This window comes from Triturus cristatus, chromosome 12 (assembly GCF_964204655.1).
Source record: "Triturus cristatus chromosome 12, aTriCri1.1, whole genome shotgun sequence".
NCBI classification, from domain to species: domain Eukaryota; kingdom Metazoa; phylum Chordata; class Amphibia; order Caudata; family Salamandridae; genus Triturus; species Triturus cristatus.
In genome coordinates, this window is record NC_140595.1 from 209,301,411 (window position 1) to 209,316,991 (window position 15,581).

Here is a 15,581-nt window from a genome sequence, read left to right on the forward strand (position 1 = left end):
TTCTAGGTGGATTGTTAAATGTATTCAAACTGGTTATGTTAAAGCTAAAAGAACTTTAACTATACCTCCTAGAGCACATTCTACGTGCAAAATACTAGCATCTAAAGCCTTTTTTAGGTAACATTCCCTTAGCTGACATTTGTAAAGCAGCTACATGGTCTACACCACAGAAGTTTACCAAACTTCATTGTTTGGATGTATTAGCACATCAACAAGCTAATGCACACATGCCTTGAACGGTTTATGTTAATTACCCTGTAAGCATCTTTTCTTGGCAGTCAGAGCTGTAGATTCACATGCGTCCTCTCCAGACACCTGTGGTTGTTGCATTTCTTACTATTAACACTACATACGCATTGACATCTCTATACTACACTTACTTTACTCCATTCTCCCCCTCTTGCGGTGAAGCAGTCTCAAAATGGAGTTGCTGCCCTTGCGCTATATCACCGAAAGGATGAGTCACCTTACCTTGTGACTGGAAAAGACTTCTTCAAAGAAAAACAACTTGCAAATATCTGGATCCAACACTAGATGGCAGGAGTATGCAAAGCATGTGAATCTACAGCTCTACATGCCAAGAACAAATGCTTACAGTGTAACATAATCCTTACAGCAATTTCAAGTCTGTGTTTCCAGGAAGATGGTTTAATGCTTATTTAGGAAGTTGGTAATGTTTGAAGAAGTCCTAGATTTAACAAGTCTGATCTGACTCCCAATAGGTCTTTGTCAAATTTCACTCCCTGATATTTTCATGCAGTATAAAAATCTTGACCATGAGTTTGGTATGCTGCGCGTGCAACTGTGTGAAGCTTTTAACAAAGAGTAGCATATCTGCGTTGTGATAGGAACTTTATAATTTTGATGGTGCAATCATAAATACTAGTGACTCGGCCAGACTGCAAACATCAATTAGCCCTGGTGAAAGTTCAAACCTGTCCCATGCTGCAGCAGAATGGGATCATCCAGGTTGGGCCAGGGCAGCTTACCCTGTCTGGAAAGTCCCGCCTTAGACTGCAGTCTACCAGACCCTTAGAAATAGAAAATTATCTGCTCAAAAATAACCATTGAAATTAATTTATATTCAGCTACTGAGATATAGATTGTTATCCTAGCAAATACTGATGATTCTGCATTAACATTCATTGTTTACACTGCATAAACACACAAATGTGAGGTGACTTGGAGATATTAAGCTTGTGACGAGCATTTTCTTTTAAATCCATGGCTCGAGTTACGCCAGTGTAACTCTGTGTATGTAAAAACTCACTGTTTTGTTCCTGTTGGCTATGAAATGAACTGCTGTAACTGTTATGCTATGTAGTGTGATCCCAACATTTCATAAGTTGGTGATTTAGTCATGTGTACAGAGGATGCATAATTGAATGCTTTAACGCCACATAAAGGAGGTAGTTGCTGGAATATCGTCTGCAATGTTCCTATTGGGATTTTTGACTACTGTTCGACTCAGGTGCACCGCATAAACTTATGATTTACCTTATGCGTACGTTCAATTAGTCTTGGCGACAATGATGCCTTTATGACTAGACTAGCAAATAAATTACCCCTCCTTTTCCACGACAGTAACCCTGTCTGCAGCCAGACCCTCCTTGCTCATCAGTCTGAAACCTTATTAGTTTCCTTTGCCTGCCTATTATGCTCATCATTCAACGACAGGCACCTCCTATAACCCTTCCCTCACTCTTGCATCCTTTCAAGCACTGTCCAAAATACCTCCCTTTAGATCGCATATTGTGTCTTGAGGCTGCGAGAGAGAGGACCATTTCATACTTGATGTTTTTTTCTTCTCAATGAATTCCTTACCGTTTAACTCATTTTGCTCCTCGTAAGAGATGCTAACCTCTGAGTCATGGGTCTTGAACATGCACAATGTGAATGATCCCGTTGTGTAGAGAGAAAACAATAAAATATAATACAAGTGCAAAGACCCTCTGTAGAGTGGATAGGCCTGGACCCAGAACTGAAAAGATACAAATTGAGTGTGACTTCAGGCTCTGACCTTAACCCCCAAGGCGTTCACAAATAGAAGACTGTACCCAGCCGTTGTAAAATCAGAAGACACTTTTGACCATGAGGCATTATCTATATGCAAGCCCATGAATGGGCATCGATAAGAACTCCAAGGTACCTTTTGGTCTTCGTAATTGTGATGTTCCTGAGACCTAATGAAGTACAGCAGCACAGGAAATCGAAACAGATATCACTGGAATCAGCAACATTTTATTCCAAAACGAAAAGGGTAAATGACTTTAGGTTGAAAATGTTCAAGGCGCGTCCGAAACCTTAGATCAATCTATTCTGTTGGCAAGGTAAGTTGAAATGCTTTTCATCCAGGAAGCCATGTTCAGAACATGCTTACATCAAAACTTTCTTAACGTGCTCTGTTGTACAGGCAGACTGGAAGCATGCTATTTTACTGCAACTCTAGCAGTCCTAGGAAGTTGTATCCTACTTGACTGGAAAAAGGACTTAGACCTCATCAAAATTGTTAAGGCCAACCCCATTTTAACGTACAAAACCCCACCTGTGTTAACATGCAAACTTGGTGTTTAAAAAAAAAAAAACATGCAAACTTGGCGTGGTGTTCACAAAGGCAGAGCAAGTTAATTCTCCTTTGTCTAAAGAATGCTCTCCTAATCGAGGCAACTGGTTTTCGACCATCTATATAAAGAATCTTTTATTGTATGCACAGGTCCTGCATACCCCACCAGGAGACTAACATATTGGACTACTCTTGGCCACATCTAGTACAGCCATCTATGCTTGGCATAGTTTGACTAAACTGGAGTCATTTTAGTTGATGGACAATATCACATGCGCGCAATCCCTCAAATATCATTTTGTTCAACTATAGCAGTTACTTCTCAAGCCAAATGAATGCCATATGTCCAGTGTGGTATGCCAATTACCAGATATTTGCATGCGGTGTTTGAATTATGCACATTTTAGGTAGCCCATGTATTCTCTCTCCTCTCTATTGATTTGGACCTTGGAAATCCATGTACCAAACGCAGGCAAATCAAAAAACAAGTTGGGGGTCTACCTTTTCTCCTTTTCTGCTTTTGACTCGTTTTTTATTTTTATTTCTTTCTTTCCTTCCTTCTGTCTTGCTCAGGCAGATGATGACCCAGTTCTAGGTTTCCAGCACACATTCTTGTTGAAAAATGTTGCAGATTCCTGGGTGTGCACCAATGAGGTCTTCCGGCTAGCCCTCCATAACATCTAAACCTGTGCCCTCTCCTTCGGTATATGCTGCCTTCTCTCATATTACCACGTAAGGAGTGTTGTTGGGCGTTTGTGGTGCTCTGCCTGTGATTTTCTACTAATGGTAACTTTGGGGGTATGAGTACGTTACAAAGAGGATTGCCATGGTTAGATTGCTACTGGACATATATCGGTCTCTTCACTGGCCACATATTCGAGCAATAGGATTTTTTGGTTCAATTATTTAGGTTTTAAATTGGCAGTACACATACATCAAGCATCATAACACAAGTAATCCCTCCCTGCCCACCTCTGCCCCCCCGCCCTCCTCAGATTTATATAGATTTATCCCAAACACTGAACCCTCCCAAACTGATGGAGTTCCTCCAACAGCACAGATAGAGATGTGGCTGGGTGAGTGAAACCAGGATGTCATTCATGAACATTGTTAACTTAGAAGTCAGGTCCTACCTAAACACCCCTCATTGTGCCGTTGTCTGATTCTCTATGCTACAAGTTCCAAATATAAAGTGTATAGTAGTGGGGATACAAGACAACCCTGACAAATTCCCTTCCTACTTTCACCTTCTGAGAGTTTAAGTTATTGAATGTGGATGGTGCTGCATACTCAGCCCATACTACCATGGCCACCTTGAGCATAGGCGCCGCAGCTATTAAATGTACTGCTTTTTAGGTCTTGCCTGACCCAGCGCATGCGCTGGTCTGGCGAGACTTATTGAGAGGGCTCCAAAAAGTGCTACCAGGCCAGCCTAGAGCGACAGTGCATGTGCGCGGGCGCGCGCCGCGCTTTTGCGCGATTACTTTCACTTTCACGGCCGCTTTGATGTTTGATCGGCCGCACGGCCGCTTTGATGTTTGATCGCGATCACTTTCGGGGCTGCAGGGCCGCTTGGCATAGCCAATAGGTCTCGCTTTTGGGACCTTATAAGTATTTAGTTATGCAACTGTTGCACGGCTGAACACTTATAAGGTCCCAAAGGCGAGACCTATTGGCTATGCCAATGCTTTTTTGGTATTGTCACTAACCCCATGCCCAATGACAAAGCCAGACTGTTCTGGATTTACTAATTGTGGGCTGATCTTTTTGAGTCTTTTTTCCAAGACCTTTTGACTATTTTGACATCTGTATATGTAAGAAACATACAAGCCCACATTATTGTCCATTCTTCAGGACAGGCAGCACCATAAACATTACGTTAGAGGCATATGAGCTGCAGATTACACACTTTTGCATAGATCGCCATCTGGTGTTGGGCCCGGATGTTTGCAGTTTGTTTTTCCTCTTGGAAAGTCTTTGGAAGTCACGAGGTCGGTGACTCCTCCCTTGGATCGTATTGCGCATGGGCTTCGGCTCCATCCTCGGATTGTTTTTTTCCGTCATCGGGCTCGAATGTTATACTTCGCGCTCCGGTTCCGAACATTTCCAGTTCGAGGATCGAAGCGGCATCCTCGCTCATCGCGGTATTGTTCAGATCCTTATCTCCTCAATCACCTTCTCTTCGACACACCTTCGATTTCAGTCGTCGACGGCGGCCTTCGGGCCTATCCAAGCTCCGGTCCCGGCTGATGGAAAGAACTCCATTCAAGAAGTGCCCTCTATGTGGGTCCAAATTCCCCCACACCGATCTTCATGAGGTGTGCAACCTCTGCCTCTTCCCTGAACACGAGGCTCGAGACTGTCCCGCCTGCAAGTCTTTCAGATCGAAAAAGACTATTCGAGATCGAAGGGCCAGACGAAACATGGCGCACTCCTCGACCTCCGTTCCAGTCGACATCTTCGGGGACGACGTCGAAGCCCCGGGACAGCAGCACACTGAAGAGGACCTAGTCAGTGCTTCCGAAGCCGACGACTCGGATGTGGAGGACATCACCCCGGCGCAGAGGGTCGTGAGTACTATACCCCCTCCCACACCCACGCTGACACCCAAAAAGGCTTCGGTCACGCCTTCGCCTCTGGGCCTAGGCAAGACCAAGGACACTGCTTCAAACACCCCACCTTTGGGCCCGGTGAAGAAGCCTCATAAGCCTTCCGGCGGCTCGGGCTCGAGCCAGCCTGCCAACGGTGCCGATAAACACTTCGGCACCGAAAAAGAAACCGGCCTCTACCTCGACACCGAGCTCCGCACCAAAGGCCTTGGTGTCGAAACCCAGCCTTTCGGTGCCGACCAAACATCATAAGGCCCTCGCCACCAACACTCCCGCGCCGAAGCCTACCTCGGCGCCGACCAAAAAATCGGAGGTTCCAACAAAGCACGGCACGGACAAGCCTAAAAAGCCATCAGCCCCGAAACCTTCGGCGCCGACCGAACAAACATTGTCTCAGGAACTGTTTACACCGGATCCTTTGCAAAAGACACTTACCCAGGATCCAAAAACTGGACATTTGGCACTTTCTTCTAAAAAGAGACATTTGGACAAGCCGGCTCCGCCTCCACCTCCAAAGAGGAAAGACTGTGCTACCTCCCCTTTCAGAGTGCCTTCCCCACCTCATCCACCCTCTCCACCTCCGCCTTCTCCACCCCTTCCTCATCGCTATCCGACCCCGTCTCCAGACCATGATGATCAGGGGGACCCATACTGCGATCCAGGGGATGTGCCACAAGACCCCACCCCTACAGGATCCCCAGACCCATGGGACAATTGTAATAATCCAGACATTCCAGATGTCCCACAAGATGACCTTTATCCATCCAGGCCATCTCCACCAGAAGACTCATTAGGTTTTCACCACCTACTTCAGAGGGCGGCACATTATCACTGGGTAGAGCTACACACTGACCCAGTAGAGGAAGATTTCCTCCTCGACACCTTTGATACCGCACATAGGTCTACTTCTATACTACCTCTGCTCAAAGGGGTAATAAAACATGCGCCAGAGGCTTTTAAAGACCCAGTCAGGGCTAGGGTCATTAACCCACGCATAGAGAAGAAGTATAAAGCTGCCCCCACAGATCCTGCCTATATCGACGGGCCAGCGCCACTGGATTCCCTAGTGGTCTCTACTGCACGGAAGAGGTCAAACTCCCAGGCGTCAGACGAAGAACCACCACCTGACAAGGAGTCAAAGCTACTGGACGCGTCAGGAAAGCGCACTGCGTCACAGGCAGCCAATATATGGCGTATCGCCAACACTCAAGCGCTATTGGCCAGATACGACCGGGCGTATTATGATGAACTAGAAACCATCATGCACCATCTTCCAGAAAAATACAAACATAGGGCTAATGAGTTAATTCAAGAGGGTAAGACTATAACACCTCTATACGCTGTGCCTTAGACGCAGCAGACACAGCCTCCAGGGCCATTAACACTAGCGTCCTCCTCCGTCGCCATGCATGGCTGAGAGTTTCAGGCTTTAAACCAGAGGTACAAGCCTCCATATTAAATCATCCATTTGATCAATAACATCTATTCGGCCCAAAGGTAGATGAGGCCCTCGAGAAGATGAAGGACACAGATACGGCAAAATCTATGGGAGCCCTGCAGTCACACCCTCCTAGGCGCTCCTTTCGCCGCTCTTCCTTTCGGGGCACGGCCAGCGGCTACTCCTCAGTTAGCGCGTCCACGTCCTACAAATCCCCCGCTCAATCCACCTTCACAAGGGGTTATCAAAGAGGCGGCTATAGAGGCAATAACCATAAAGGCAGAACAAATACTGCCCGCTCTGCCACACCGCCTACCCAATGACTTCCCCCTGCTCCCTCCAGACTATCCCACTCCGGTCGGGGGCAGGTTACAAAATTTCCTTCATGTCTGGGAGACAATCACATCAGACACATGGGTGACCCAAATTATTCGTTCAGGTTACTGCCTAGAATTAACATCTACCCCCCCCAACATTCCACCCAGGCAACGCCCAATGTCACAAGAACATTCCACGTTACTAAAACAGGAAATAATCTCCCTCCTACAAAAACAGGCGATAGAACAAGTCCCTGCCAATCAGCAAAATTTAGGGGTCTACTCCCTATATTTTCTGATACCAAAAAGACGAGACTCTACGACCTATCTTAGATCTCCGGCCTCTAAACACATACATACATTTGGACCATTTTCACATGGTAACACTTCAGCAGGTACTTCCGCTCCTCTCCCAAAACGACCTTCTCACAACACTGGACTTGAAAGACGCATACTTTCACATTTCGGTACACCATGCTCACAGAAAGTACCTCAGATTTGTAGTGGACGGGCAACACTACCAGTTCAAAGTGCTCCCATTCGGGGTCACAACAGCACCAAGGGTATTCACCAAGTGCCTAGCGGTAGTGGCAGCACACCTCAGAAGACAGCACATTCACGTCTTCCCATATTTGGACGACTGGCTAATAAAAGCCATGTCCTACAACCAATGTGTACATCACACCGCCACTACCATCCAACTACTTCACCAGCTAGGCTTCACAGTGAACCACCAAAAGTCCCAGCTAATACCATCCCACACAAAGCAATACCTCGGTGCCACCATAGACACCTCAAAAGCCATAGCCTACCCCAATCCTGCCAGGATTGCAAGCATTCAGGCTTTGCGTCAAAGATTCATACCTCAACACTCTCTCCCAGCAAGAGTGTTTATGCAACTGATAGGGATGATGGCCTCTTGCATTTTCATAGTGCCCCACGCAAGACTCCAGATGCGTCCACTCCAAGAGTGCTTAGCGCTCCAATGGAACCAGGCCCAGGGGCAACTGACAGATCTGGTGTTGGTAGACGGTCGCACCCATCGCTCTCTACAGTGGTGGAACACCACAAACCTTTCCAAAGGTCGACCGTTCCTGGACCCGGTTCCACAAATAATCCTAACAGATGCATCGCTCTCCGGCTGGGGAGCTCATCTACTACACCTCACAGTGCAGGGCACATGGACGCCGCAACAAAAGTTACTCCATATCCACCATCTGGAGTTACTGGCAATCTTTCTAGCCCTAAAATCCTTTCAGACACCGATTTTAGGCAAGGCAGTCCTTATTCGCACAGACAACATGACGGCCATTTACTACATTCAAAAACAAGGCGGCGCACACTCTCCACAGCTCTCAGCTAGCACAGAGCATATGGAGATGGGCAATTCCACACAAAATCTTTCTCCTAGCCCAACATGTCCCAGGAGTCCAAAACACCATGGCAAATCTGCTCAGCAGACAGACGCAACAGATCCACGAGTGGGAACTTCACCTGCAGGTTCTTCACCCGTTCTTTCAGATGTGGGGGCATCCACAGATAGACCTATTCGCCACCCACGAAAACAAAAAGGGCCCAAGCTTCGCCGCCAGATACCCACACCCATTGTCCGGAGGCAATGCGATATGGATGAACTGGTCAGGCAAATTTGCGTATGCCTTTCCACCTCTCCCACTAATTCCATTAGTGGTGCCAAAGCTACAACAGCACTCCCTCACACTGATTCTAGTAGCTCCAACATGGGCCAGACAACCGTGGTACACCACGCTGCTGGAACTCTCGGTAGTGCCACACCAAAAGTTACACCTCTCACCATGCCTCCTAACCCAGAACCATGGAGAGATCAGACACCCGGACCCAGCTCAGCTCAACCTTGCGATCTGGCTCCTGAGATCCTAGAATTCGGATACCTTAACCTTCCCCCGACTGTATGAACGTCATCAGAGAAGCTAGACGCCCTACCATTAGAGCCTGCTACGCTGCCAAGTGGAAAAGATTTGTTGTTTATTGCCATAACAACACAATCAACCCTCTAGACGCATCCATACAGCACATCATATGCTACTTACTCCATCTACAAAGATGTAACCTAGCATATAAATCCATTCGGCTACACCTCGCAGAAATTGCCGCTTACCTACAAAACAGACAGCACTTATCACTTTTCAGAGTGCCTGCCATTAAAGCCTTCATGGAAGGCCTCAAACGAATAATTCCCCCCAGAGTACCACCCTCACCTGTGTGGAACTTAAATATAGTTCTCACAAGGCTAATGGGACCGCCTTTCTAACCTTTGCATAAATGCGAAATGCAATTTCTCACATGGTAAACAGCTTTCCTTGTAGCCATCACTTCCCTTAGAAGGGTCAGTGAGATACAAGCACTTACTATACAAGAACCTTTTCTCTAAATGCACCCGAACAAAGTTGTCCTCCGTACCAAACCAAAATTCCTACCCAAAGTCATTTCACCCTTTCATCTAAACCAATCGGTAGAATTACCGGTTTTTTGCTCGCAACCTCAAACTGTTGCAGAAAGGGCTCTACACACACTGGATGTTAAAAGGGCCTTACTTTACTATATCCAGAGAACACAACCTTTCAGAAAGACAAAACAACTGTTTGTCCCTTTCTCTCCACCACATAAAGGCAACCCCATCTCTAAATCAGGGATAGCTAGGTGGATTGTAAAATGCATACAGATTTGCTACCACAAAGCAAAACTCACGCTATCTGTTCCCCCTAAAGCCCACTCTACAAGAAAGATAGGGGCTTCTATGGCTTTTCTAGGGAACATCCGATTACATGATATCTGCAAAGCAGCTACATGGTTAACACCGCACACTTTCACAAAACATTACTGTGTAGATGTGGAAACAAAGCAACAAGCTAGTGTGGGCCAGGCTGTACTAAAAACACTATTTCAAACCACTGCAACAGATACCGGTGGTTGCCGCTAGGGTTGGGAACTGCTATATAGTCTATGCAAAAGTGTGTAATCTGCAGCTCATATGCCTCGAACGGAATATGCTACTTACCAGTATGCATCTGTTCTTGGCATGCAGAGCTGCAGATCTACACACGCCCACCCGCCTCCCCGGCTACCTGTATCTGTTCCAGTCTATCTTATTTAGATACAACACACATGGGTTTCTTCACTGTTATTACTACGCTCCATCTTTCCCTGTTGGCGAAAAACAATCTGAGGATGGAGCCGAAGCCCATGCGCAATACGATCCAAGGGAGGAGTCACCGACCTCGTGACTTCCAAAGACTTTCCAAGAGGAAAAACAAACTGCAAACATCCGGGCCCAACACCAGATGGCGATCTATGCTAGAGTGTGTAGATCTGCAGCTCTACATGCCAAGAACAGATGCATACTGGTAAGTAGCATATTCCTTCTGCCATTTAGGGGATGACAATTCTTGGATAGCAAAGACTATAAAATGGCCTATCTGTCGTAACAGCTTACATTTTAAAGCCATCACATAAAGTCCATCAACATGGTCTGTGCTCCTATTGCTTCTTGTGACAAATGCCTCCTGACTTGTGAGTTCCATCCCTGTTTGACTCATTCCTGCTTGGAGGCGTCATTCTCTGAAAAAAGACGAACTTGTAACTCATGCCAGCAGAGTCCATGTAACCTACCATCAAATCAGTGACCTTATCAATGAAATTATGAAAACACAACATTGGCACAGGAATCCATTATCCATAGGCCATAAACCGTTAACATAATTATACCATACAAATTCCATACTCCATTTGTTTTTAGACCTCACCAGGAGCGTACATAAGATATCTTGATATGGGTTAATAGAATTGAATCTTTCTATTAACGACGGCTATGAAATTTCATATTGTATGTTAGGACTGGAGAGAGGATTCTGCTTTTTCAAAGCTTGCTTACCACCAGCGTATCCATACTGAATACAGGTTTGAAATAAAACGCCGTAAACGTAGACTCTTGATGACTAGTCGGCCGCTTTCAAAGTGTCTTCATGGCGATCTCCCAAAGAGAAAGCCTTAGATGCCATAGCACCTCTTGCTGAATGCGCACCAAAACAGACATGTCAGTTGCTTCTTGCATGACAGCACTCACCCACCGGGCTATGGTAGGGGAAGAAACCACTTTAAATGGTTTATGTAAAGCAATTAAGTCGCCATTCCCCATCCGGGCAAACTTCCTCAGTCCATGCCTCATAAGCTTTAAGGCATCTAACCACACAACTTCTGCACTGCCTCAAATGCAGGGTAAGATTAAGTCCTGGAATTACACTTTGTCCTTCGAGAAATATGGAAGGTAACACCGTCGGGGTTGAAACTCCTACCTGTAATATCCAGGGCTATTACATCTGACAGTCTTTGGCAGAATATTAGACACAACAACATTGCCAACTTACCTGATAATTCCTTTTCAGAATTGTACTTAATGTTGCCAAGAAAGAAAAAGGTTAAGAACCTTGTTGATATTCCAAAGGAAGGAATACCTGGATTCTGGCGGAACCGACAATCTTGCACCTTTCATTAACTTCCTAACCATGGGGTGTTCTCCCACCATAAAACCCTCTATGGGAAGATAACCTGCCGAGATGGCTGAACGGAAAGGGTTTACCAACCTATATGCTATGCCATCTTTGACCAAATAGGGCAAAAGAATCCAAACTGGACAACTCCAGATTCCACACTGTCAGTATCCCTTTGCATGCACCAGCGTAACCATCGTCCCCAAGCACACTTATCTTTTATTTGCCCCATCTGCCCATGCTTTGGATAAGAGGTGTTGAGGGTTTTCCAAAATTCCTCAGACTTTCCACAGAGTCCTGTAATCCTCCAAGCCATGAGAGCTAACTTCTCCTCCAGAATCATGTGGTGGGGATTCCCCAAGGGATCCCGAAGGATACCTTGTCTCCAGGGTAGACTGCTTGGAAAATCCCAAGAAAGTTCCATCGCCACTGGAAACCATACTTGACATCTCCAAAAAGGCGTGATCACCACCAGTTTCGCCTTCTGTCTGACCTGCACTGCCATTCTCATCAGAATTACAAAGGTGGGAAAGCTTCCCCGCCCTCCACACTCCAGTTCTGCAGGAATGGTCTCCAGCTGACGTAGCGTTCACGTTGGCAATCAAGAGGTGAAGCGAACAGGTCCACTGTGAAGGGCCCCCAAAGTCGCTGGACTATCTGGAATACCTCCAGATGTAGTTTCCAAGCGCTGAGGTCCGGTAGATGCCGTGAGTACCAATGTGCCACTCTGCTGTCATTGAAATGTTGCAATAAAGACAGTACTGCCAAAACCCTTTCACCAGTGGATAAACCTCCTCAACTGGGCCCCCAGCCTGTTCTGCTGGCGTTGGATGCTATAATTATATCTGGACGGGAACCAAAGATAGCCCTCCTGTTCAGGCTTAAATGTGGGTCAGCCACCTCCTCATTTCCTCCTTGACGTCTTATGTCAAAGGAACTATTGCAGAGTAAGTCAAGCCTTTTCTTCAATAGGGTGCCTTGAACCGTCGAAGAGCCCTTAATGAAGAGGGCCAGGGAATATGGCTTGGATGGATGATGCCAGCAGGTCCACCAGCTGGCCAATTGCCTGAGACAGGTGTGCGTTCTGGTCAGTCTTCCTCAGTTTGTGGCGAATCTTCGCCATCTACTTCAATGGCAGGTTCAGAGTGGATGCGTTGGGAGTCAATGACAAAACCCAGGAATGTTGTTTGTTGAGCTGGAACCAGCATAGACCCCCGCCCTCCTCGCCCCAATCTCCATTCTCCACGTGGAACCTGTTCGGTGGACGGCTGAGGGAATGATTGCCCCTTTTTTCATAAGCTCTGCAATCTCCTCATCAATCAGGAAAGATTGTACTTTGGAAAACACCAGAAGTTGCAGTCTGAAAGATTGGAATGGAGTGCCCAGGAACTCTAGGTGAATACCCTGAATGGTTTGGGGAACCCAGGTGTCTGTAGCCACTGTGTGACCATTCTCGTGGAACAGCGCTGACCGTCCACCCACCTTTAGTTGGGAAGAAAGGAAAGTTCTTACCATAGGAATATCCTTGGGCACGGCCGTGCCACACCCTCTGTCTCCACTGCTTGTTGAATGCGGCGGGAGGGACAGAAAGCTCCAAATTTTGCAGAGTTTTTCCACTGCCCTTGGCGGAGCCTTGGCTTCTCCGGAAGGCATTGGAGAGGAACTGGCTGGATGCGTGCCCACTGCAAATACTCAGCCCCTACAAAAACCTTAGAGGGAAAGATCTTTTTAATAAAGGCCTGCGCTTATCAAGAGAATTTAAGGTGGCAACAAACTTGCCAAGCTCCTTAAAAAGGGGTCTTCAAACAACCCGCCTTGCACAGTTGGGCCCGCTTCTGACGCTGCTAAATAACCCAATTTCGGATCTACTTTAATGAGGAGGGAGGGCCTCCTCTCCCCTGACAGCTCACAGTTGGCATTGCCCATTAGAATCACTGTCCCCTGGGCCCATCCAGAAAGGGGAAATAAGAGCCCCGATTGTTTGGCTTCCTCAGCCATATCGAGGTTTTTCACAAGGGGCCCGTCGCATCCAAGAGTGTATCTTGGAATGACCACCGGAAGCGGTCTATGCTCTTGTTCAGGTCCCTGATGTACTTTGCCAAGAATGTTGCCATTCCCTCGTCCGTTTTAGGGGTGATGGCTACCTTTCCCTCCAGGGGTAGACAAGGACATTATGCTCGCAAGCGGGCCCAGACCACCTCATGGCATTTTCCAAGGCACCCCACAACATAGGCAGCAACCTTTTCACCACGGGAATGCATAGTGGACTGGGGATGGAGTAAGTCGTCCGGATAGAGCATGTCTGCCACCAAGTTATTTGGCTGGGGGACAGGAAGTGATGGGGTCAAAGAAGCCTCATCAGATGGGTACCACCGTCTATAAAGGGCCAGGGTCGCCATTCACATCTCCCTGAGTCTTCACCCCCCAAAAGGCTAGGAGACTGGGATGGGGGGGTGAGAGCTATAGAAGGGTCGGAATCTGTTAATTGAGGCTAGGTTCAACGGAAAGCCCTTTTCAGGCATCCTTATTGACATTCTGGTAAAGCAGCAATTTAACAGCATGACTCTGGGCGTTCTGCTACCATAAAGGGGGCCTTCTGATGATCTGAGCAAAAATCTCAATCTTCCTCTTCAAGGGCGCTCTTGCCAAAGACACTGCATGCTGTATTGAAGCATCAACGCCTCTCAAAACGTATTATCTAGAGGTAAAAAGGTGATTGACACCTCCTCCATATAGGTAGCTTCCGACTCCTGCATGATAGGAATCCCTGTGGCGCTAGGGGACCTTGCCAATATGATGAGTCCAAGACTCAAGTTGGTTGGGACCAACACCCTATTAAATTTCCATGGGTTTGTAGCCTGGGCTGGTCCCTGCGGCGCTGAACACTGGACAGTGCCACTGCAACAGTAATAGTACAGCTCTAGCGGGTTTATGGGCCCTGAGGAATTGATGCTGCAAGACAAACTGGCCTATGTGCTCTGAGGAGTTGTGTGTACTCACATGGGCTAATGAGCCCTGACGAAATGAAAGGTTGGACTAGCCAAGCAGACATGTGGGCCCCATGGGGATTTTTCATACCCGACCCCGCAGGTCTGGAGGTCACCGCAACAAACTACAAGCTTTGGCATAGCCAATAGGTCTCGCCTTTAGGATCGTGTTAGTGTTTAACCATGCAACACATTATCCTGGGTGCTGTGCCACCAGGGATTGAACAGCTATACAATTACTAAACACTGGGTCAAACAGTCTGATTCAGGAATACATGCTTGCTGTACACACAGAATGGAAAGTGTATGAATCAAAGTGCACAGTTTAAAAGGTTATGCATAGAAAGATCTGCTGCCCCATAGCCTTGTCCCGGTTGGTGCAGTTGCCCTTGGGAATGAGTGCCACCCAGCTCTGGGCATAGGGAAACGTGTTGTCCGGGTCGCAAGCCAGCTGGCCCTGGGCCGCTGGCATGACTGCAACCCCTCGGGCATCCTGCTTGTGCAAGTGTACCCTGTAGCAGCTGCACTCGCTCTTTTCTGAGCGCAGCTCTTCAAAGACCGGGTCTTCCTTCCAAGCCAGGTTGAGAGCCCCACGTTGTGGCACATCTGCACCAGGGCCATGGAGGGGCGTCCATCTTCTGTTTTGATATCTTCCGGCAGGATTAGCTACACATCTTAGAAATGTTCAATGAGATAAATGAAAGTACTGCTTTATCGAAAGAATGCCTCCCCTCCCCAATGCTGAACAAGGAAAACATGGCGGCGACATTTCTGCATCCTGTTTACCTGTTTACGCTGTGTTTTCAAAAAGGTTAACTCTTTCAGGTAGTCAGTATAAGTCTTAAGAATCTGAGACTGCGGTCGAAGTGCATTAAAAGAAGTAGCAACGGGGGGATTTGGGTCAGGCAAGCAGGGACATCGGAGGAGTGGTGGGCCGGGAAAGAAGTGTTGTGGGAGGGGTTTGCAAATAGCATATTAGTTTCAATCTGTTCACTGCAGACCGACATGGTTTATACTGCTCTGTTCTTTCACGTATAGAGGTGATATCCTATGTATCTACAATCTGAGCGTGAAAGGTTAAATCGATGCAGTGAAATAAATATTCATTAAACAGGCCATGATAGTATGGGTACCGTGCCTT

At 47.1% G+C, this 15,581-nt stretch overlaps 1 protein-coding gene across 6 annotated transcripts in view; it reads left to right on the plus strand.

Moving 5' to 3' along the window:
• Positions 1-15,581, plus strand: part of NUTF2 (nuclear transport factor 2) — a 158,101-nt gene that overhangs the window by 106,248 nt on the left and 36,272 nt on the right. For 3 of the 6 annotated variants that reach the window (XM_085639070.1, XM_085639072.1, XM_085639071.1), the window contains exon 5: positions 3,137-3,295. The exons of the other annotated variants lie outside the window; for them this stretch is intronic. In XM_085639070.1, the coding sequence (XP_085495196.1) occupies positions 3,137-3,247 (111 nt within the window). In that variant the 3' untranslated portion in view covers positions 3,248-3,295. The remainder of the gene's footprint in view (positions 1-3,136; positions 3,296-15,581) is intronic. 6 annotated transcript variants of the gene reach the window in all.